The sequence below is a fragment of the Podospora pseudopauciseta genome, chromosome 4 (assembly GCF_035222475.1).
Source record: "Podospora pseudopauciseta strain CBS 411.78 chromosome 4, whole genome shotgun sequence".
Taxonomy (NCBI): domain Eukaryota; kingdom Fungi; phylum Ascomycota; class Sordariomycetes; order Sordariales; family Podosporaceae; genus Podospora; species Podospora pseudopauciseta.
The window spans coordinates 2,865,339-2,887,071 of NC_085894.1; the positions used below are offsets into that span (position 1 = coordinate 2,865,339).

Sequence of the window (21,733 nt, forward strand, 5' to 3'; positions counted from 1 at the left end):
TATTAGCATCTTGGAGTATCGGCGACTTGTGGGATTTCAAAGACAGTCCAGACTAACAGAAATAATACAGGGAAGTCACTCTCAATCACGGTTTTGAGAGTCCCCGGTGCCAGACAAACTCCAAATGTACGTAATTTGAGAGTCTCGAGTGCATTCCGACCCTCGTCTTGGTTGATTCGAACTTTTTAACTGCATAAACTACCTACCGAGGCACCTTTTCCGCTTGGCTGCAATGGAATGGACGATTGTCCATTCTACAGCAGTCGGCTGCTTCCATCAACGACAACCAAATGAGGTAGGCGTGGCATCTACCATAGGCTCTTTCTTCACCCCCAAACCAGATTCAAGACGGTACGACATTACATGAGAGTGGAAATCATCTATCGTGGTTGCCATACTGGGGCAAGTCGGGGTCAGAGGATTGGGGAAGGGCAGGTAGGTATCTTGGAAAGGCCACAACGTCATCATGGCAGAATCGCTGTTGCAATTCAGAGCAACGCCTTTGAAATTCGGCTTGCAGATCGATTTACTTTGCCTCTTTGCTTTCATTTGCCGTCTTTCGCAGATTCAAGGTCCAGGGCTATCGCAATACATCTCTACAAACTCGGTCGTCAACCAGCTTGGGGGGCTGACTTCACATCTCATCATCATCATCATTTACCTCAGCATCGATTTATCAGTAACAATGGTCAACTTCACCCTTAACGTCGCCGTCTTGGCTCTGGTGGCCTCAGTGGCAGCGGCCCCAGCCACAGCTGACGCTTCTTCAACCACCTTCTCCTTTGCTCGATGGGTTGAAGATATTATCGCCAACCCGGACACAGCCCTCTCACCCGCCGAAGCAATCGCGGCAGCGAATGCTACTGAGGTTGTCAGCACGGCAGGCGGTCTCCAAAAGAGAGCCAACTGTCAGCCGACATTTCCAGATGCGCCTGTATGATACCCCTCCCTTCTCCTATTTCTTGACTTAGTTTGCACAAGAACCAAGATATCTAACGGATCTGGCTGCATATATAGGCACCCGACGCAGCAGCCTGCCTTAATGATCTCGCTCGCAAGGGCGCTAATGGTCAACACTGTGCTATGGGGACGCGTGTCTTCGAAATTGAGATGTGTCGAATTGGTGGTGCGCAGATTGTTGCCAGCAGGGGCGGTTTGGCGGCGCAAAGTGTCAATTGGTATGTCCATGCTGTTTTTATCGATGTTTCGTTTCCTTGTTTTCTGGGACGCTGGCTGATATGGTGTGTGATCTAGCCAGGATGTCGCTCGCACGGGCGGGTTGATCTTTGACAGCTGCTTCCGAGCGGACAACACAGTCAAGGGCAGCGAGATTTGCATTACCAACAGATTGATGCAAATCAATATCAGTGGAGTCTGAGGCTCTAGAGGAATATCGTAAAGTCTGGGATGGAGATGGTTCACAGTTGTCCAGGTGTAGGGTATAAGGTAAGTAGCATTGTTCGAAAAATAAGGAATCTTTCGCGCACACAAGAAAAGAAAAGGGAACGGATTGCAGTGCCCACAAAGCCTTCTCACATTGTAAAAGATTACCGGTGTTTTCCTCCACAAAAGTTGCAAAGTTTCTCAGAAACCCATACTTTCCATCAAGCCTCCCGGGTATCTAACCTGCCAGTCACAAGAAACAATCATACTGTACCCATGGACATTAACCACAGTATCTGCCCATCAACATCACAGGCGTAAAGCTCCACGAAAGGGTATTTCCCAAATGCGCTACTGTGCTCTTCTGAATATCTGTCTCTGGTCAAGACGCTCTGGAACTTCAACTGTGCTTCAAACATATGCCAGAAATTCAAGCTCAACTATCACATACGACCATACCCAGCTGAAAATACGGCATCCCGTCCGCTCTGCCCGAGTCAAGCAGCTGAGGGCCGAATTAGTACTCAGGTGGGTGACCACTGGGGAATCCTCGGTGTTGTATGTTTTTATGCTTTTTTTTGGGTTCCACTGTTGACTCCGTGACGGTTGCTATGCGGGGCCTTTGTTCATGGGTTCAGGGGTTAATGTAAACAAAGAACTATCTTTTGCCAATATCACCCGATTTCGCGGGTTACTTGCAGGGATGTAGGAGAGAGATACTGACGTTGATGTTTTTATAACCCCTGGGTCCCTAGACCTGCAGCAGAACCAGCAAGGTAGTTATTTGAGAGTTTTTTAAGGTGAACCAAGCAGCACAAAAACTCCGCTGCAGAAAGCCGAAATGCCAAGCTGGAGAAACTCTTGGGTTTTTTTCTCCCCCCCTAGCAATAAACAAATCTCAAAGCCACATAAAGCGGGGCACAGAGGGCCTCGCGAGGGTCTTTAATGAACAAGTTCTGCTGCATGATGGTTGTCAGCTTGTTATCTTACTTTCCTAAAATGAAAAGCCCTCGAGCCGTGAAGACAAGCAAAGATCGCAAACAGGCTGCCGATATTGATCAAATCGACTCTTCCAAATATCCATCAACCTTATCAGGGAATATAAGCAACCTTAATCGGGAAAAAAAAGCCGGTGCCAGTCGCAAGCTTGGAGTCTCGCAGTGGATCCCCTGGGAAAAAGGCACCAAAAAAACATATAACACTAGGGATTTTCCAGTGGTTACCCACCTGAGTACTAGTCTGGCGATACTAGTTTTATCTTTTGAGATATCTACTACCTAAGTTTGTGACAGAACGAGGGCTGAAAATAGCCGCGACAGATCTTCATATTAAGCAATTAACAGCTGTGCGCGTTTTACATGGCGTAATCATAACGTCCAAAACACCGTTATGCCAGCGCCACTACTTTAAATAAATAATTTTAATCCATAATATCTATATGGATTCCCGCCATCATTTCGTTACGGGTTAACATTAACTAGCCAACTTAACCCACTATTCATTAATCATCATCCATCAACTATTATCCACCAGCATCACGTTAAACATATCTTCGTTTACGCCTTCTAATAACCATACCTCGAGTTCTCTAAATTTCACTCGACTTAGATAATAAGGACGCTAGGCTCGTAAACGTTGCATAACTTATCTAGCGGTTTAAGTTAAATCCGATCCTCGAGTTTATACCCGTTAGTAAAAAAGCTTAAAAAGCTGCTTAAAGAGATTAGTAAAAGTTTAAATAGTTAGTACTTTAAATAATTTAAGAAAGTAGGCTATTAATAGTTTCGTAGGTAGTATTATACTATTTTCTATTAGGATTATAATATAACGATTATTTAGATAGACTTTTATAAAAATAAAGATAAACCTAAAAGCCTAATTTAGGTATTTTTCTATAAGCACGTTCTACGGTCATAACAAAAGCGCCCGGCCATTAATAAATCCGAAATATAAGTAATACAGCCTATATCCGCGACGAAGTCGGCTCTTACTTTTTAAAGGAATATCATTTATATAGCCGACATAATTATTCTAAAGGAAGCACGATAATGACCCGGATAATAAATATAAATAGAAGTTAAAATAGGCGGACGTAGTGGTTTGGGGTGCGGCCATAGGCCTGAGGGTTTGAGGATTGTATAGCGACACTCCTTCGATGTTTTCCAGGAGGATAGCAGGAGTGGGTCGCTTACTGATCTGGTATTTCTGCGTGTGGGGGTCGCTAACGGTTACTTCACCAAACAAACGCGGGATGTGGGTACCCTGGAGGGATCGAAAGATGCAGGTATGTATCGATTTCGTTTTCGTAGCTATCAGCCTTAGTGGGGTTTCGCTCCTTTAGAATGACAGTTGTCGGCAAGAACCACTCTGGTAGTAATCGCTGTAGCCAGCGGACGAGCTGCGGCATCCAAAATAATAGCCAGCTAGCAATTGGATTCGGCGGGACATCTAAGAGAAAGACATTCCGATTTCCGTAGATTCGTTTTGCAGGTGCTCGAAAACGTCGGAAGCCAAACTGTATATCCTATAGAACTACGATTAATAATAGTAAATTTTAGTATTTAGAAGTTAAAGTATATACCTTAGTTCCGCAGTCTTCATCGTCTTCCATCTTGAAGTAACTGACAGGGTAGAGTAATAGAGGAGAATGGTCGCAGGAAAATTAAGCGAGGTGGAATTGGCTTAAGGTTTTTATAAAAAGAAGGTAGCACAAGCAAACGAGTGGGATCCACTTTTCTAGGCACCAAAACTAAATTATGCGGAAACTACAAATGTCCAACCCCGAGGCTAGGTTATTAGCCTGCCATCCTTGTAGTCGTGGAACATGGGCGTAGCTGTATCATCCTTTGCATGCCGTCTGCGCTCTCTGAATTGAGTGTAGATTGTCAAAAGAAGCAATATTGTGGCTAGTAGGGGTTCAATGGCGAGAAAGCTGATCCAGCCCCAGGTGATGTCGACGTAGGACTCATCCTTGAAGGCCTTGCCCGTTATATTGAAGGCACTTCGGGCGGCTTTGAGGTCAGGAGTTGCGTCGCGGAGCCCGTATGTCGAAGGCATTAGCTTGAGAAAAACCAATGATAGGAGACATATAGGGAGGTCTTTGGCCTTTACCTGTACGAGATGGCCGAGGCAATGGTTGTGGTACATGTTGAGTATCTGACTATGGCGCTGCAATACGCTCCATTAAACCAAGGTCTGAGCTGTAAAGCCGTTGTCTTTCTGTCGGGTGTTGAAGGGTTATCGTTTTATTCCATTTTGTTTTATCTCCATGGTGACAGAAAATTATATATTCGAGGGGGGTAGTGCAGTTCATTTGCACAGAGAAATCCGGATCTTGATTGGGGACAGGCTTAGCCAGTGCATTAACCAATGCTGTGCTTGCCGCACCGTGTTGGACAGCGGTGTTGTATGTTTGAACGCAGAGGTGGAATATGACCTCGAAAGCTTCGTGCTCGATGTCCCGGAAGGTATTTGCAAGCTCCGGCTCGCCATCTGTTGCCTGGAGAATTTCTAATCGGTGGCTTTCGTCCTCAATAACCGGGGCAGTGTGTATGAGCACGAAACTGGCGATTCTGGTTTGCATGAGGCTTTTATCATCTCGGAAAGCGAGGCTGTATTGGCCGTTCAATAACCCCACGGCGGCTGCGAAACGGCTTTGATGTACCAAAGAGGTAGGATTGTCCGGAATTGATACATTCCAAAGTGTAGCTCCCGCAAACGCTTCAGTCCCCATTCCCAAACCGATCGTCCTGTTGACTATCACCATCGGAGCTTGGTCAGGTCCTGGTGCCTGGAATTCACGGATGATGAGATGTGGAGTGACATCTGCCATTTTCATACAGACAACAAGAGAAGAGTAAAGATCAAAGGTGCAATTTCTTGTCGGGCAAAGTCCTCCGTACGGTATTGGCATCCATTTGAAGCTTCCACCACTGCATTGCTTGTTGCGTGGCCCGGGTCATCCGTCAGGTGGTTCAGACTTTGTAACGCTGAGACCAAAGACTCTTCTGTACCTACAACCGTTCGTAAGGGATAGCTAATGGCAAGTTATGTAATGGGGGACGTAATGACGCTGACTGTACTGAGAAGAGCGCCTAGAGTGATGAAATGCTTGTGGCGCATTCGAAAGGCAAGTTGAGCGGACCCCAGGGGTCCCTTACTTGCTTGGTCAATGAGGTGAAAGTCGTAAAGTGGTCGACTGTGTGAGAACCAGCTCCATGAGGTTTGGCTGATAGCTACCGAGACCGGGAACATAAAGGCTGCTTTCGCGACAATAGTCAGGAATGCGAGGAACGTATTGAGTAAGATTTTAAGGGGCCAGTTTGGAAGCTGTTGTTGGTCGAAAGTGGCAAGGACAATCACGATTGCTAAGAGAATTAACATGTTAGCATTTGCCTTGGTACACATAAATATGGAACTTCAACATGCCAATGAATGACGGAAAGCCGACAATCATACACACGATCTCAACGGCCCAGACTTTCCAAAGGGTCCTATTTGTATGTTGACCAGTCGGTGGCGGTTCGTCAAGGGAAATATCGATTTCAATGCTGCTTGACCTGGGGCTCAGCGTCTCGCTACTTTCAGGACCCGGGACAGAAGTCTGATCGCCGGAGTCGTCTTCACCCAACAGTTCGGTTGGGTTAGCAGCTTGCGCCAAGTTAGGACTCAAACTCGGATCGGCCTCTCGGGTCAAGAGCTTACTCGAGGCTGAAGAAGACTGCCGGGACATGAAGGAGTTCTGAGGATATCTGGTAATCGTGAGAGGTCATCGGCGGGAATTCTCGGTCTGTCGGTGGAGCTTCGATCAGGTGTATCGTCAGGGAAGGTTCCAGGGGTGCCCGTAATCGCATGAACCGCAACCTCTGCCCTCTGTTGATGTGCCATGACAGCCGGATCGCTGTCCAAGGGCCGATGAACAATCAAAGTCTTCAAAGCTCAAGGTAGTGATGGTTAAAGAATAGCAGGATCAAGGCGGCTTATGCTTAGGACCTTGTCTCAAGGAACATATATATATCTGAAAGCATACTCTGATCGATGCCATGTATGCTCATCTGGCTGCGTTAAAACACATGTTTGATCAGTTTTCGTTGATAACCTCATGGCCCCCTAACCCCCAGCTTCGTCCTCCCTCCCGCATGTTTGATACTTGATATATTACCTACCTACCTAGGTATTCAAGCCCGTCAATAAAAATAAAGAAAAAAAAAGGCTCAGGTACTGCGCCCCTGGCAGTGTCGTTCTGAAGCCAACCACTGCCTTTGAAGCCATCATAGAGGTCTCAGGAATATGCGGCCAGCCGACAGTGAAGACAACAGGCGAATCGCAGGGCTAGTGTTTGGCCTCGGGCAAGGCTGCCCATCCCACTGATCACCGCCTTCACCGAACTTTTATATGAACAAACTGCAACGATAAAACCATCTTATCGATTCTACCCCCCGTGGCACATCACCCAGGGCATTCTTCTCATGCAATATCCGTTGTATCACAGCACGAGGGGTCCAAGGCATGAACTAAATGCATCAGTGAGAGATTTTGGTGTACCAGTGTATATTCCATGCAACATACCACCTTGCACATCAAAGAAAATCAGGATATCACACGCAAGCAATTCTTAGTTTTCCATCAGTTCAAGACAAAATCAGAGCAAATCAATATTACCCCTCTCTCTCTTTCTTCTCTTCGAAATCCCCCCCTTAACCCCCTACCCCTTGGCTAATCGTCTCTAACAGACATGAAAAAAAGCCACTATATAAATCATAACCGATTCTTTTCCCTCCACCCACGGTAAACTATAACAAAAACCAAAAGAAAATAACTTCCCCACTAATACGCCATCCCCATTAAACACCCCATCCATTCATTCATTCCTCCTCTTCCCATGCTATCATCGCTTCACTTCCACTCATTCCATCATCCCAACCCCCTTCCAACGTACACTATATAAACCTATAAAAGGAAAAGGAAAAAAGCAAGGAGTAGAGGTATCATGCGCCAAACGCAATCGCATCGAGATAAAGAAGAATATACGGCAACTGAGAGCCTCTGGTCAGAGATGATATAGCAAAAAACAGACCATGTAAAAAACAACCCATCGCTCAAAACCTTTGTCGCAAAAACTAAAAACTCCAAAACAATCACTTGCAAAAAATTCAGCATCCACCACCCGCCGTATCCTCAGTGCACTCTTCTTCCATGCTTGCGTACCCAGGGTCAGCCTCCATACCCACCACGCTCTTCGTAATAGCCAAGCACCTATCAATCATCTTTTGTCTCATCGGCCCATCAAAGCCCACCTCGTTGCCCGCCTCGCTGCCAATCCATATTCTCAAACTGCCAGCAAGCCTCTCAAGAGAACGCGAGCAAGTCTCCCGGCCGACGGCGTGTCTGTGGAGGCGCTCCATCAGGTGGTAAGCAGCGGTGTAACCCAACAGAGACATGCCCTCAATGTCGGCACCAGCGGGAAGGATGGAGTCGATGACGGTAAAAGCGGCTGGAGGAGGATCGGAGAACCTTTGCAGCTGAGCAATACCCATGGCGCAGCGAAGAGCCATCTGGGCGTCGGGGTCAGGAGTGATAGGGGTGACAGGAGAGTCGATAAGAGGCGGCACACCCCTGCTGTAGTTGGGGTGCTTGTCAGGGTTCAGAGACGGGCCGAGGGCATTCATAGCAGTGACGATGGCAGCACCGCGCTTCTGCTCACCGAGGACCGCACGAGCGACCAAGACGCGAACGTGCGCGTTGGAACCAATGGGGGCAACCTTGGTCGCCAGGTTAAGCTTGTCTTCAGTCTCGAGAGCCAGTCTTCCGGACTCATCACGGGTCTTGGGCAGATTGTTGCACAGAACATGGTGAAGCTGCAGGCTGGAGTACCAGGCCGCAACGGCATCCATGGGCGACCTAACGGCAGCATCCTCAACCACGGCGTCCATACCATCAATGATTTCATCAACGTTGTGTGTGGTGGGCTGGTTCCAGGCCAGGTTGTGGGCTCTCTGGATAATATCGTCATTGAGCACCTCATCACAGTCCTGTTCGAGAAGCACTGCCAGATGCTCAGGGAGCATTTCGTCAGCAGACTTGTTGTTCTCGCCGAGTGAGTTGAGAATGCGGTTGAGTTCCCGTGCGTCGTTCCAACGCGCCCTGGCAAGTTTGGCAGCCATTAAGTTGGTGATCCAAGAAGCCCCATTGAGTCTCCAAAGCAATACCCGAATGTGCAGCGCCTTCATCATGAGACGAAGCGGAGTATCCGGCAAAGTGCCCGAAGCGATCAAGGTGAGCGTGAGACGGCTCTTATTAATCTCGACGTCACCACCGGCGAGCTGGGCATCCAACGCAATTGACCATGCTTTGACCCGCGCAGCTTCTTGCTCTTCGCTGAGGCCGACAAGCATGAGATAACCACGAGGTCCGATCACATTCCTGAGGGCGTACTTGGACGACTTTAGGACCAGCGCGGCGGCTTCCAGGACAAAGTTGTGCTGGGGTACCCAGACGGTCTGGATAGCGGTGAGCCAGGCTTGCCTCCTGACGTGAATAGGCGATGCAAGAGATGGCACCGCTTGAGGAGCCGAGGTAGCATGCTTGGGCTTCTCGGATGGCTTGAAGATATCAATATTGAATAAGGAAGCGCAGGTAGCCCAGAGGAAAGCCGCCAGCAATCCGAAAAATCTGAGCTGGGATAGAATCTGGCTTGCAGAGACGTAGTAGCCCCCAATGCTGAAGTGAGTTGATCGGATGAAGGATGCCAAGAGATGCACTGGAACGCCCATCAAGCCACGACCCTCGGTGGTCTCGGGGTTTTGTTCCTTTTCAACGTAGGCTTCGACCAACATCAAGCCAGCCAGTGATCCCACCATCAGCTTTCCAAGATATGGGTTCCATCTGCTGGATTGAGTTTGCTGTTGCTGCTGCTGAAGCTGTTGCTGGCGGATCATGGCAGGGTTTTGCTGGAACTGTTGACCTGGCACTGGATAAGGGCGTCCTGCATTCATCTGCTGTGAAGCCAAGATGCGTTTGATGTCGTCGGGGATCGGAATCATACCGGCTGGGTCTGGTCCTCTTGTGGTTGCTACTGGCGTATTCATGTAGGGCATAGCATCTTGAGGATACTGTACCGGTGTGGGCGGTTGTTGGAGAGGATTGGGTAATTGACCAGTCATGGCGCCAGCCATGAACAACTTTTCGAAAGCAGCGATCCTCGCCTGCATACTACTGTTCTCGTCAATGAGGCGATTGTTCCGCTTTTCCAAGTGTCTGATATACTCGGTAGCCTTGGCAAGGACCTAGATTGATAGTCAGTATAAAGTCTAGATTTGTTCTGGACGACGACATAGGTTGGACATACAGTGGCCTTGTTGAGCTTATGGGCAGGAGTCAAGCCGTGTAGCTCCTCCCTATCTTCAGTGGTGTCTTCACCACGAGCACTTTTCGACATGATCCTCAGTGATGGGACACTATCTCGCAGAGCTGCTATCTTGTCATTGAGATTGGTCCGGTACCGCTTTTCGATCATGTTGTGTGCCGTCTTCTTGACGGGGTGCTGTCCGTCGAGTTCATCATCATCGTCATCGTCGTCGACCTCGGCCGACGACTTCCTCTTTCTACTGTTGGACTTGGAGTTGCCTTGGGCATCTGGGGACGAGCCAGCACCCTTATCGGCGCTGACGCTCGAGTCGGGGCTCCCGGCACTATTGGGGGAGTGATACTGAAGGTGAGGCGGCATGGCGATGCTCTTGAGCCGCTCCTGCTGAGCAGGGGTCAACGTATTCTGGATGTTGCGATTGTCAGGTCGAAATTGGTCGTTCGAGAAGGAGTGGGCCTGAGCCTGTGATAGCGAGATGTTGGCCGGATCGGCGGCGGCGGTAGTGTGATCAAAGGCTGGATCGATGCTGGAGGCAGCGGGAGACTGGAGATACAAGGGCTGATGCTGTGGCTGCTGCTGCTGCTGCTGATGCAGCACTGGTTGGCCCAGGTTGACGTGGACCGGGAGATCCCAGGTATGGGGTACAGGAGGAACAGTAAACTGATTGTCACCGGCGTTGAGGTCGTAGGGGGGTGTATCCTGGAAGTTCCAGGAGGGCACTGGGTTGAAAAATTGCTGCTGTTCGGGTTGGGTGGTTTGGAGGTGGTGTGGGTGGGCGTGTGGGTGGGCGTGGGTGTTGGTAATGGAAGGCGAGACTGATACAGGAGTCCCACTGGGGCCGGACCCAGGCGTGGCAGCGAGCGTGTCACCTGGTTGGGAGGAGGCAACGGTTGCGGCGGTGGTGTTGTTGGGATCCGGAGTGCCGAGGCCACTATTCACCAAGTTGCCGGTAAGGCTGCCATCGAGGTCGAAGGTGTCCAGGTCGGCAAAGAGCACGGGTGAGTCGGCGTCGGGGTCGGCCATTATTCCTTTTTTGCGAGTTCAGAGCCCTAAACTCCCTGGGCTTGCGATCAGGTGTTGCATGCGGGACCTCTCTCTCTCTCTGGCCAGCAGTGTGCGTGTGCCGCAGGTCAGTGACAGCGAGTCTGGGTCGAGGGCCGACTGGCGAGACTGGGCGGCCGGGGCAGATGCCGACAACCAATTGCGCGCGGAGGTGTCGCGCGGCGTAGAGTGAGTAATTCGGTATCGGGGGAGTGCTGACCGCGTTCCTGGCCTGCTGATGGCTGCGGAGGCTGTTCTCGATTGTCGATGGGAAGGGAATGTGGGTTTAAAAAACATACGATGCGATTGAGAGAATCGAATGATTCCCGCCCGGAACTCAGCGGCCCCCTTTCAGCACAGAAGCACGGGCCACGTTACTAACCACCCCACCTCGCTAGCGTCAGAAAGCTGAATTTGCCATCTTCAACCACTTCTTCGTCGGGCACAGTAGTTTTCAGATATCTGTACGGACCCGTCTAGAAGAAAAGTTTATTTCGACGAGCATGCAGAGGAAGGCGTCGTTTCTTTCGGGCGGCCAAAGAAAGAGCCACAGTCGACTCAACCGACATCACGAACACGAGACAAAGAGGCAGCCCGATTGCCATCTCTCATCTGCCTCTCGCTATCTGAATCAGTGCGACCACCAGCTGTGGGACTGACGAGGCACACAGACTTAACCGTAACTCTTAGTAACTTATCCCACTCAATCGACTTGGCCTGAGTGGATAGAAAAGAGTCGGGAATCCTGTTTTTCTTCCAATTTTTTTTGGATTAAGTGGAGAGGGCCTTATAGCAATAGCTTTCCGTTTTCTTGGTTCCAAGCTTCCAACCCAAGGTCTTCATCGGATGCAGATGCAGGCGGATGCGGGGTCTGGCGAATGGTGACCGTAGGCTCAGGACCATTGCCGAACGCATCGGCCGAAGGTCGGGTTTGCCGCCAGAATTCTGTTGCGTCTGATCGATGGCACTTTGAGCCTTTTTGATATGGAATCCCTACCTCCTTCCAGCCTGCCTTTGAACGATGGGATTTCTGATGACGAGAAGGACCCCTGTTATCCACTGGAGAAGCACGTGAACGAGCGAGGGGCCTGCCGGCGAAGCATCTGAAGCAGCCCAGCACAACCCTTTCAGTTTCACCGCATTCTGAAACATCACCACACAATGCCCGCAGGCATCACTCACCAAGGAGCCGATAGGTTTCATCATATCTGTCATACATATTTCCCAGATACTCGCATGAAGCTATTTGGTGTTCCCAATACAAGAAATTGCCGTCCAACGTTTCTAGACGGGCCCAAGCCAACGAACTGAATTCATTCTCGCTCGCTCGTCATGGATATCAATACTGATCACTTCCTACACAAACCCAACGGTAAAAGAAAGAGAAAATGAGTTTTCCAGGCTAACTAACCCGTCCTCCCATTATAGCCAACCGCCCCATCCACTCCATCAATGCAACAAAAGAAAACAGCCAGGTACACACACCAATCAAAGCTGAAAAAAAAAATATAAAAAAAGACAAAACACGGGATATCTACGAAGAAGATTGAACAACACCCAACACATCACGCAACATCATACCGTCACCTCAACTATTTACCAAACATCATCCGTATCCCGAACCATCTCCAGCGTCGGTGTCTTCGGCTCCAACTTCCTCATCATCTTCCTCTCCTTCTTACTCAACAAACTCGGCGTAACCGGAATCACCGGGCTAAACGGCTGATAAGGCGTATAAGGCACCGGCGCCCCCGTCCATGGCGTCCTCTGCCCCGTCGGCAACCCATTATCCCTGTCCGGCCTCGTGAAAACAGTCTGCTTCGTCGTGCCAAACGACGCAGCAGAAGGACTAGTCACTGCTGGCTCGTAGGCTCTAAAAGGCAGGGCACCACCCGCGCGAACGGCAGAAGGCGGGTTGGGTCGGTTAAAGGATGTTTGTCCTGGACGGGGAGAGGCAGGGAGGGAGTCCATTGAGGGGAAGCGGTTGACGCCTGGTTTGGGGGAGGTGGGGAGGCCAACCAGGCCCGAGGTGGAGGAGGTGGCCGAGGGGGGTTCTTCGTTGGAGTTGTCGCGTTGATGATGACGGGGGGCGGCGACGGCGGCGTCGATGCGAGAGTCGATTGATTGGGTGGAGACGGGGGAGATGTCTGGGGTGGGGAGATGTGGGCTAGAAGAGCCGGCGTGGTTGTTGCGGCGGAAGGGGAGGTCGGAGGAGCTTCCTTGTGGCAATGGGGGAGGGGCTAGGGGAGCGTAGTGACGGGGTGGGATGGTGTTCAATTCTTGCTCCTCTTGGCGAGGGAAGGTGCCTGACATTGGGGTCAAGATGGGGGAGGAGATAACCATTCCTGAACCTTGGACTTTGTTCTTCCTTGGGGACTTGAGAAAGTTGAGAAGTGATGAGCTTCGGGATTCCTTCTTGGTGTCCTGGGCAAGGTTGAGGTTGGAAGGTTTGTTCCTCTCTCTTTTGGTGCTTCCGGGGGTGGGCGGCATGGTGTTGACGGACTTGGTGGATGGCGAGGTGAGCATTGGAGGAGGCTCATATGCCCTACCCTCCGCTTTGGCTCTTTCCTGCTCCATCACATGCCTGTACATCTCTTCTAGCTGATTTTGCGCCATGGCTCTGTCCCGACCGACGACTGTCTGGTCAACCGAGAGGTCGATGCCGCAAGCAAGGATCGTCGAAGTCGGCGAGTGCGCTGTTGCGATGGAGAATTGTGACTTGGCTGGGCTGAGTGGGCCGCCGAGTCTGTCTCTTGCTGTCAAGGGCGAAGCCGAAGGAAGAGAATAGTTTCTTGTGTGCGCCGGGAGGTCTGTCTGGAGAGAGAGCTTCTGCCCTAGGTTGTGACCAAGGTACTGCTGTTGCTGCTCTGGCTGGAATTGTTCTTGCTGGAACTGCTGAGGATGTTGTTGCCCGGCCTGGTATTGTTCGGCCTGAAGTTGGTATTGCTCGAGTTGTTTCTTGTATTCCTCTTCGGACAGGAATTGTTGTGTGAACGGGTTGAAAGCCAGTAGTCCCCTCTCCTCCTCGGGTAATTCACCGTTCCTGATATGTGTTCGTCTGGTCTTGAGGAGAGCCAGCAACAGGATAGCTACAATCACCAACGAAAAACCATACGCTCCCACAATGGCACCTATATGGATTGGGAGGTAGGCCGGGTCCCGGACGGCGTTGGCGGATAGCGGAGGTCCGTCTTCGGGGGAAGGGGTGGGAGAGGAATAGTCGAGCCACAGGTCACCTCGACGAAGCAATTGTTGAATAGAAGGCAAGGCAGCGCAAAAAGAAGGCCAAGATGTCGTCGCAAAGAGAAGAGCGAAGGCAGCTTTGTTATATGAAGACACACCAGCTGACAGCATGATGATGGGGGTGGGAGAGGGTCGGGGGAGGGTCGGGGGAGGTCCAATCCGAGGCCACGGGTGGCGATAGACAGTTGGTGGTGTCGTCCAAAGGGTCTGTCTTACTTACGGCTGCCTCGTAGTATCCGCCATGCCGAAACACTTTGTGATTGAGATGGACAAAGAGGAGGTGCAAATGGCAGCAATCACGGTATATAGCAGCGCCTGTTGCGACGAGAGTCGACGGAACCGACATGGGGAGGCGGGGGGGCAGCCCATGCCGACTCTGGACCTGCATTGGATCCATCTCACGGTGAGGCCATCGATTGGTTGCTGTTTTCAATTCCCGTTGATGTCTTGCCCAACCACTTGCATGAGCGAGCCGACGCTCGCGCTAAGTCTGGCCTGCTGATTGGCTGTCAAGGGATCCACCCCGCATCTCCCATCACCCTCCCACTGCCATTGGGTTGTGATGAGAGACCTCACAGGCCATGAGAGTGCTGGTGTGTGCTAGAATAGGAGGTTTTTTTTGGTGATTCTCATGCGAGAGCGAGTTCACCTCAACTGGTGCTGCAGTAGCGTTTCCCAAAATGCAGGATGGGCCACCACTTGCAGCGTCAACTTTCACATTTCCCCCTTGATAGCCAAGTTGCGCCTGTGTTAGCTCGCTGTGATATTAACCTCTGATATCGGTGATCAGCCTCTGATCACTGAAAAGCAGTGGATTCGGTCCGTTCTCTGAATAAACATCACATCCCGTCACGCACGGGGCATAAAGTGACAGAACAGGTGTCACTAAGTGTGCCGCCCGCCGGTGGGCACCTCTCGGCGCATGAACGGATCGACCACGCTTCCGACAGATTGATTGCTTGCCACGAGTCTGTCCGTGTTAGCAGCTGCCAAATGCTTTCCGAGGAGAGGTTTCACTCCTGCTCTGTTAACCCTAACCCTTTGGGCAATCACCCTTAGGTAAGCAAGAGATTGGTGGACTGCCTTCACGTGCTTCCGCGACTGCCCCACCTCGACACACGCTCTCTGTTTTGTATCAACGCGTCTTCTGTATCTCAAAGCCTAATAATTGCACCAACTTTCTTTCCTCAAATGGCCAAACTGTAAAATCTCATCAATTGCACCAATTGGAGGACATTTCATTGCCTTCCTTGTCATCCAAAAATCCACTGCAGCACATGCCTCCACCATTAGCAAACCACCCCATCCTCAACAGCCTCAATGATGCCCAACGCCGAGCCGTAAGTTCAGATGCCGCTACTGTCGCCATCCTTGCTGGACCCGGCAGCGGCAAGACGCACACTCTGACCTCTCGAGTGGTATGGCTCATTGATCAAGTCGGATACCGACCCGAGGATGTCGTCGTCGCTACCTTTACCGTCAAGGCTGCACGGGAAATGAAGGAGCGTATCGGAAAGGCTCTCGGAGATGGTAGGGAGAAGAAGATTGTTCTGGGCAACTTCCACAGCATAGCTCGGCGCTATCTTGCTGCCTACGGCCGGAAAATCGGAATCAATCAGAAATTTGGCATTGCCGACGACGGCGACTCGCGCTCCATCATTGCTCGGATATGCAAGCGAAGAGAAGTCAATCTCGATCCTGTGGCCGTTCGCTCCTGGATCAGCAAAAAGAAGGCCAAGGGAGATGAAGTGGTGACAAAGCCACTTGGTCAGAAGGCCACAAAAACGTCAGGAGAGAAGGACCTCGACGAATGCTATGAGGAGTATCAGGCTCACCTGAAGAAGTCAAACCTGCTGGATTTCGACGACTTGCTTGTTCGTTGTGTTGAACTTCTCCGCGAGTTTCCGTCATGCGTCTCCAACATCCAGACCGTCCTTATCGATGAGTATCAGGACACCAACGGGGTTCAGTACGAGCTCATGAAGTTGTTCGCTCAACAACACAAGAGAATTACCATTGTGGGGGATCCGGATCAGAGCATTTACAAATGGCGTTCTGCCGAGATTCAGAATCTATGGCGAATGCTGAAGGATTTCCCCGGCACAGACGAGATCTCACTGGAGCAGAACTATCGATCGTTTGACGCCATCCTCAGATTGTCCCTGTTGGTGATACAGCAGGACAAGAAGCGATATCAGAAGGCTCTGAAGCCTGTCCATGGCCGAGGTCCTCGTCCGGTTTTGCGGAGGCTGAAAAGTGCTTCCGCCGAGGCAGATTGGATCGTCTCCGAGATCAGGAGAGTCATCATGATGTCTGGATCTATGCTGACCTTCAATGATGTTGCCATCTTGCTCCGCTCAGCTTCACTATCAAGACATGTTGAGACTGCTCTTGGCAAATCGGGAATCGCTTACAGGATGGTGGGCGGCAAGAAGTTTTACGAGCGTCTGGAGATCAAAGCCATCCTGGATTATTTGCGCGTCATCTACCAGCCGGAAAACAACGATGCCTTGGCCAGAATCATCAACGTACCGAAACGAGGAGTCGGAGATGTGACCATAAAGAGTTTGCTAGAGGAAGCAGAGAGCTCGTCGTTGAGTGTCTGGGCGGTATTGACTAAGCACTGCCGAGGAGATCGTATCGCAAAGACAAAGATTCCGAAACCCATGGAGCAAAGAATAGCAGCCGGTCTCATTCGTCCTCTGGATAATATCCGTCGAAAAATGGATAAGGCTGCTAAGCCTGGTGGTGCGGTCTTTGGACTGGTGGAAATGATTGAGCAACTTCTGGCAGCCCTCAATTTTCAAAAGTATCTGAAGGATACGCACCCCAACGAGCACGAGGGGAGATGGGCCAATGTAGAAGAGTTCATAACTCTTGCGGGCGACTTCGTGCGGGATCTGAAGGAGTCCAGTGATGAGGAGCTCCTTCCAGAACTCGAGGGGCTCGAGCAGGCAAAAGAGGACGAGGTTCTGCCACGTTTCTTGGCCAATGTTTCTTTGGCATCCGATGTCCAGACTGGGGACGACGGGGAAAACAAGCCGCTTGTCACCATATCCACCATCCACGCAGCCAAGGGCCTCGAGTGGCCCGTCGTGTTTATCCCTGCCGTCTATAACGGCTCGATCCCGCATATGAGGTCCGACGACAACGATGAGGAGCGAAGACTCTTGTATGTCGCCATGACAAGAGCCCAAAGTCTACTCTATCTGAGTTGCTCCCTGTTTAGCACCAACGGCAATGGGGAGCGCAACCAGTTATCGTCTTTTGTGGAGCCTCTGCACAGAGTATTTGCACCCAAGGGGCCGTGTTTCGATCGACCGGTCATGCTGGAGATAGCCAAGGTGCTCGGTCGCACATTACCACCAGAGAATGCTGTCTTCAAAGCCTTGCCGTCCATGTTCAACCCGGAAGACAACATATTTCCCGTGGACCCAGAAGAATCCCAAGAGGTCCCAGCTGCCGGTACTGAGGCTCGTACTTCTGATGATGCGCCACGAGCAAAGCGGCCCAGGCTCTCTAATATGTCTGGCCAGAAGAACTCAGGCGAAGACGCGCAGTGGCACAGAGACTACACAACCACTATGGAGGGGGCTTCTTCTTTTACAGTCTCATCGCTACCTGGGTTCGTCAGTGCTGGCATGCACCAGGCCGCTATCACAGCGGCAAACGCCGCGGCCGAGACTAGGCAAAAGGCTGAACAGGAGAAGAGACTTGCCAACCGACGTCCTCCAGACCAGAAGAGCATTCTAAGTTTCGTGAAGTCTACAACTAAACCGAGTATCGACCCCAGTCCAGCGCCAACGTCTCATAATGGCCTTCTAACTCAAGCCAGTCTTGCTCCTCCGCAAGTGACGGCCAACCCAGGCCAGCAGGCGATTCCTCCCAGCCTGGCCACACACAAACCTGCCAAAGGGACGCTGCTTTCTCGTCCTGCCCGGCCTGCTCCAGCCCCTGATGAAAATCCCAAAGGAGCGGCCTATCCCTGTTTCTCCAGCTCTCCTGTCAAGCCCGACGCCATCCAACCGGGTCCAGATGAAGATGATGAGCCCCTACCAGAGCCCACCAGAGTGGCTGCTTGCCTTCACAGCACAACCTTCACGAGACCAACTCTACTGACGGCAGGGAGAGGATCAGGAGGTCTGACAAGACCGAGTCCGGTGGGTAAAGTGGGAAGAACGCCTATTGCACCGATAGACAGACTGCGCAAACCGTTCAAGCCATTGACGATTAAGCGGCCTTGAGGGCATGTACATAATGATGAATTATGACTTATGATCTGAGCTCACAATTTGGCTTGAAGTTTCTGGACACTGCAAGTTGCCATGATTTGTTCGCTTCCATCAGGCAGGTGAAACATGCATGCTCCCTTTATGCTCTGCCCTAAGAAGAGAATTTTCGCTCTTGAAAATAATTCATCTTTTTTCTGTGAACGGGGCCCATTTCGAAAGACAACTCTACCATCAAACCCAACACGCATGGCTCGTCGTTTCATCTCCCACTCTCAACTCATTTCCTCCGCAACTCGGTTATTTCCAACCAGGCTTGTGACCCAAAATGTCTTCCCAGTTACCTCATGGATTTTCCACCGCTATTCACAAGTAGTCCCTCGCCGATATGGGCCTATTCTTCTTCGAAATGGACCCGGGGCGTGAGGTAGACCCTCGATCCAAAGCTCACTACAATCGCGCTCATGCTGGGAATCCCGTTATGCGGTTTCGAAGTGGTTCATACCGTTCATTTACAGAAGCAAATCGAGGAGGTGATTAGGCAGCTGAAACAACGAGAAGTGGCAGCAAAAAGCGGATGGAGGTTGAAGCCAACTTGGAAAGAAAAATAGCAGAGCTACCCGCCACCGCACTCGCATACGACGCTGTTTCAAACACTGTGCCGACCAAAACCACCTCTGATACGCAGAAATTCCAAAGAGGGGATTGCAACCTGGCAAAACTTTTCATGGATGGTCATTCCAGTCTCATGACCTACCGAGCAACTGAACACAGCAAACAGTAAAGCGCACCATGCCTTACCAACCAATCCCACGGTTTATCCTTGCCCGCCCCCTCTTATACCGGTTGCTCGCATACAATATCCGCTGTTGCGTCCCATTCCCATCATCACCACCGCCACCACCATCACCACCACCACCACGGTCATACCTTTCAAGTCAGCACTCCAAGCCATATGGTTCCCGCTGGCAGAAACCGCAGCATCCTCCATCTCGAAAGCAAAAAGAAGCATATGATTCCTACTCTCTCAAATCAGGGCGGATGAGAGTCTCTACTAAATCAAAACGCCAGAGCCAAAGCCAAAGAAGAGGACTGAAGATGCAGAGGAGTCCCAAGAACTCAAGGATGCCATCAAATTGGGTCTCTACCGCAGGAATGATCCGAAAACGCAAGAGCCAGAAAAGAGACCCTAGGAGGGATTCAAGGAGCTCTGCTTATGGGTCGTTTTGGGAGTTGGAGTTTTGCTCCCAGGAATCTTTTTGGTCGTTCTGGACCTAGTGCTTTGGTAGGTTGTTAACTTTAGGTTCGAGATGCTTTGGAACTTTGTTTATGAAGTGGTGGCTGGAGTCTTGAGCTTTCTGTATTGGATGTTGTTTGGGTAAGAGGGGGCTCTGCTGGCAGGTCTGAATTGGCATTACAGTAGATATTCTGAGATCTGGAAAAGCACGTCGCCAGCATCCATCTATCATTCATTATCTGTAAAACTTCTTTTTATGTGATCGCTAATAGTTGACACTGTGTGAAGGAGCATCCGGATACGGCATCCTGCAGACCAGCCCACCGCTCGAGGTTTCATCAGCCTATCACAAGCAACTATCTTCGGGCCTGATAGGAAGTTGAGACATGAGTGTTGATTGCTCATAGTTCCCCTCACTTCGACTTTTAACATTGACCCAAAATTCTCAGGGCATACATCATCTCAACATCAATCGACTCATACATTACCAAAATAGACCAACATTGAGCATGCCTCACCGTCTCTATCCTCGCCACATTCTACCCTCTACTTCCTCCTACCAGGTATCCTCACCACCATCCAACGCTCTATCGCTCTCACTGTCACGGGCATATTCGTCGAAAAGACAGCATGGGTCACAGAGAGGGGCGTATCTGAAGCAGCGTTCTCAAACAAAATCACACTTTATCTACCAAACTCTGCGACAACAAGAGCAACGGAAGAACGGCGGCGACTCATCTACCTCCAGCAACAACAAGTCCAACAACAAGTCGAACGAAAAGGAGAAGAGAAAAAAGGACTGATGATAAGAGCTCTGACCCAGGATTCCCCATCATCATCCCGGATATTTTCCCTTTTGACTTTCTCCAAGGACAATCATGCTACACCGGCTCACCCACCGCTTCGAAATCCCCATCTTGTCCACCTCTTCCCTTCGACCAGCATTCCCATTACCAAGAGCCTTCAAGACCAAGCAATGCTGGGCAATAAAATCACCGCCGAAATGCAGAGGACCGGAACCACGGAAATTCGCCCAAATATAATGATGACCACCTCCGGCCCTACAAACGACGGCGTCCCAGCATTTTCGACTTGGTCGTCATCTTAGCCTTCTTGCTCGTCCTCGCCTTATACCGTTAGTTCATCCGCTCTTACGACCCAACTTACGCCCGCGCTTGTCAAATACCCCGGAGACAGAGGCGGGAGAAGCGGATGAAGAGGCAGATGAAGGAGAGGAAGTTGCTGGTTGAGACTGAAGGGGATCGTGAGTTGGAACGGCGGCGGGAGCTGGAGGGGCGGCCGCTGGGTGGGACTGGTGTGAAGGTAGAAGAGAAGTGGGATAATGTAAAACCTGCTGTGGCTGCGTAATTTAAAACGATCTGCCAGACGAACCAGAACATGAACAAAGATTCTATGACAATTTAATACTTGATATTCACCGCTAATGAGACGATTGGGAACATAAGGTACTTTAAACAGTGCAGACACCAGCCCACATCCGCAGCTTTATCGATTGCCTTTACTCACCCGCCCTGATGTCTCAGACTCATCTACCACTTTACCTCCAACTTCTTCCACTTCTTCCTCACCACCTACCTACCTACCTACCTACCCAGCACATCTATTTCCACCACCTTGATAAATCACAGCATAATGCCTCCCCGTCTTCCCACCCCCAGTGCTCCGCTGCAACCATCTCATCACCAGGTATTCACAACGCCTTCTCCCACGCCCAACCACCCTCCAACCATCACCACCACCATCCCTTACCAGACAACAACAACAACAACAACAACAACAACAACAACAACAACAACAACAACAACATCCAGCCATCCTTTGCCGAAGTTTCACCGCCCAAACCCAAACCAAAACCCCCCTCCCATCCTCCCCTAAAGACACCCCCTTCCTCACCAAAGCCCTCCATAACTACAACACCAACAACGACGTCTCCCTCCCAATCGGTCCCAACCCCCCTCGGCCTTTTCCTCTACGCTATAGAATATACCCAACAACAACAATCCAGCGATCTTTTATACACCCGTGCCTGCAAACACCTCAAACTGCAAAAAGGGATCAAAAACCTCAAGAAGCAAACAGACCGGATCAGCGGGATGGGGGACGGGCGGTGAAAACACCTGAAGGAGTTCAAGCTGGCAGAAATGAAGGGGGAATGCCTGAGGGAGGTTGCACGCGAGTGGGATTGGGGATTGGGTGAAGCGTGGAGGAGAGGGG

The 21,733-nt window shown here is 50.7% G+C and overlaps 4 protein-coding genes across 4 annotated transcripts; 2 read left to right on the plus strand and 2 right to left on the minus strand.

The window, feature by feature from the left end:
- Positions 1–466: 466 nt before the first annotated feature.
- QC763_407388 (uncharacterized protein) lies at positions 467–1,378 on the plus strand (the record flags this gene model as incomplete). The annotated part of the gene is made up of 3 exons (XM_062912376.1): positions 467–934; positions 1,018–1,178; positions 1,255–1,378. The coding sequence occupies 3 exons, from the start codon at positions 467–469 to the stop codon at positions 1,376–1,378; spliced, it is 753 nt and encodes a 250-aa protein (XP_062766001.1).
- A 5,979-nt stretch (positions 1,379–7,357) lies between these two features.
- CPH2 (Clr6 histone deacetylase associated PHD protein-2 Cph2) lies at positions 7,358–11,456 on the minus strand. The gene is made up of 2 exons (XM_062912375.1): positions 9,731–11,456; positions 7,358–9,668 (listed from the first exon to the last, which is right to left on the minus strand). Exons 1-2 carry the CDS (start codon positions 10,769–10,771, stop codon positions 7,536–7,538), a joined length of 3,174 nt encoding a protein of 1,057 aa, XP_062766002.1. The 5' UTR covers positions 10,772–11,456; the 3' UTR covers positions 7,358–7,535.
- Positions 11,457–12,385: 929 nt separating this feature from the next.
- Positions 12,386–14,143, minus strand: QC763_407370 (uncharacterized protein; the record flags this gene model as incomplete). The annotated part of the gene is made up of 1 exon (XM_062912374.1): positions 12,386–14,143. The coding sequence occupies one exon, from the start codon at positions 14,141–14,143 to the stop codon at positions 12,386–12,388; it is 1,758 nt and encodes a 585-aa protein (XP_062766003.1).
- A 1,166-nt stretch (positions 14,144–15,309) lies between these two features.
- srs2 (ATP-dependent DNA helicase srs2) lies at positions 15,310–18,276 on the plus strand (the record flags this gene model as incomplete). The annotated part of the gene is made up of 1 exon (XM_062912373.1): positions 15,310–18,276. One exon carries the CDS (start codon positions 15,310–15,312, stop codon positions 18,274–18,276), a length of 2,967 nt encoding a protein of 988 aa, XP_062766004.1.
- Between the last annotated feature and the right edge of the window lie 3,457 nt (positions 18,277–21,733).

Bases quoted from the DNA above. Each gene is read 5' to 3' on its own strand.
- CPH2 (XM_062912375.1), bottom strand. From the start codon at position 10,771: ATGGCCGACCCCGACGCCGACTCACCCGTGCTCTTTGCCGACCTGGAC. The intron at 9,669-9,730 runs GTATGTCCAACC...CTATCAATCTAG, and splicing joins ATAAGCTCAACAAGGCCACT to GTCCTTGCCAAGGCTACCGA.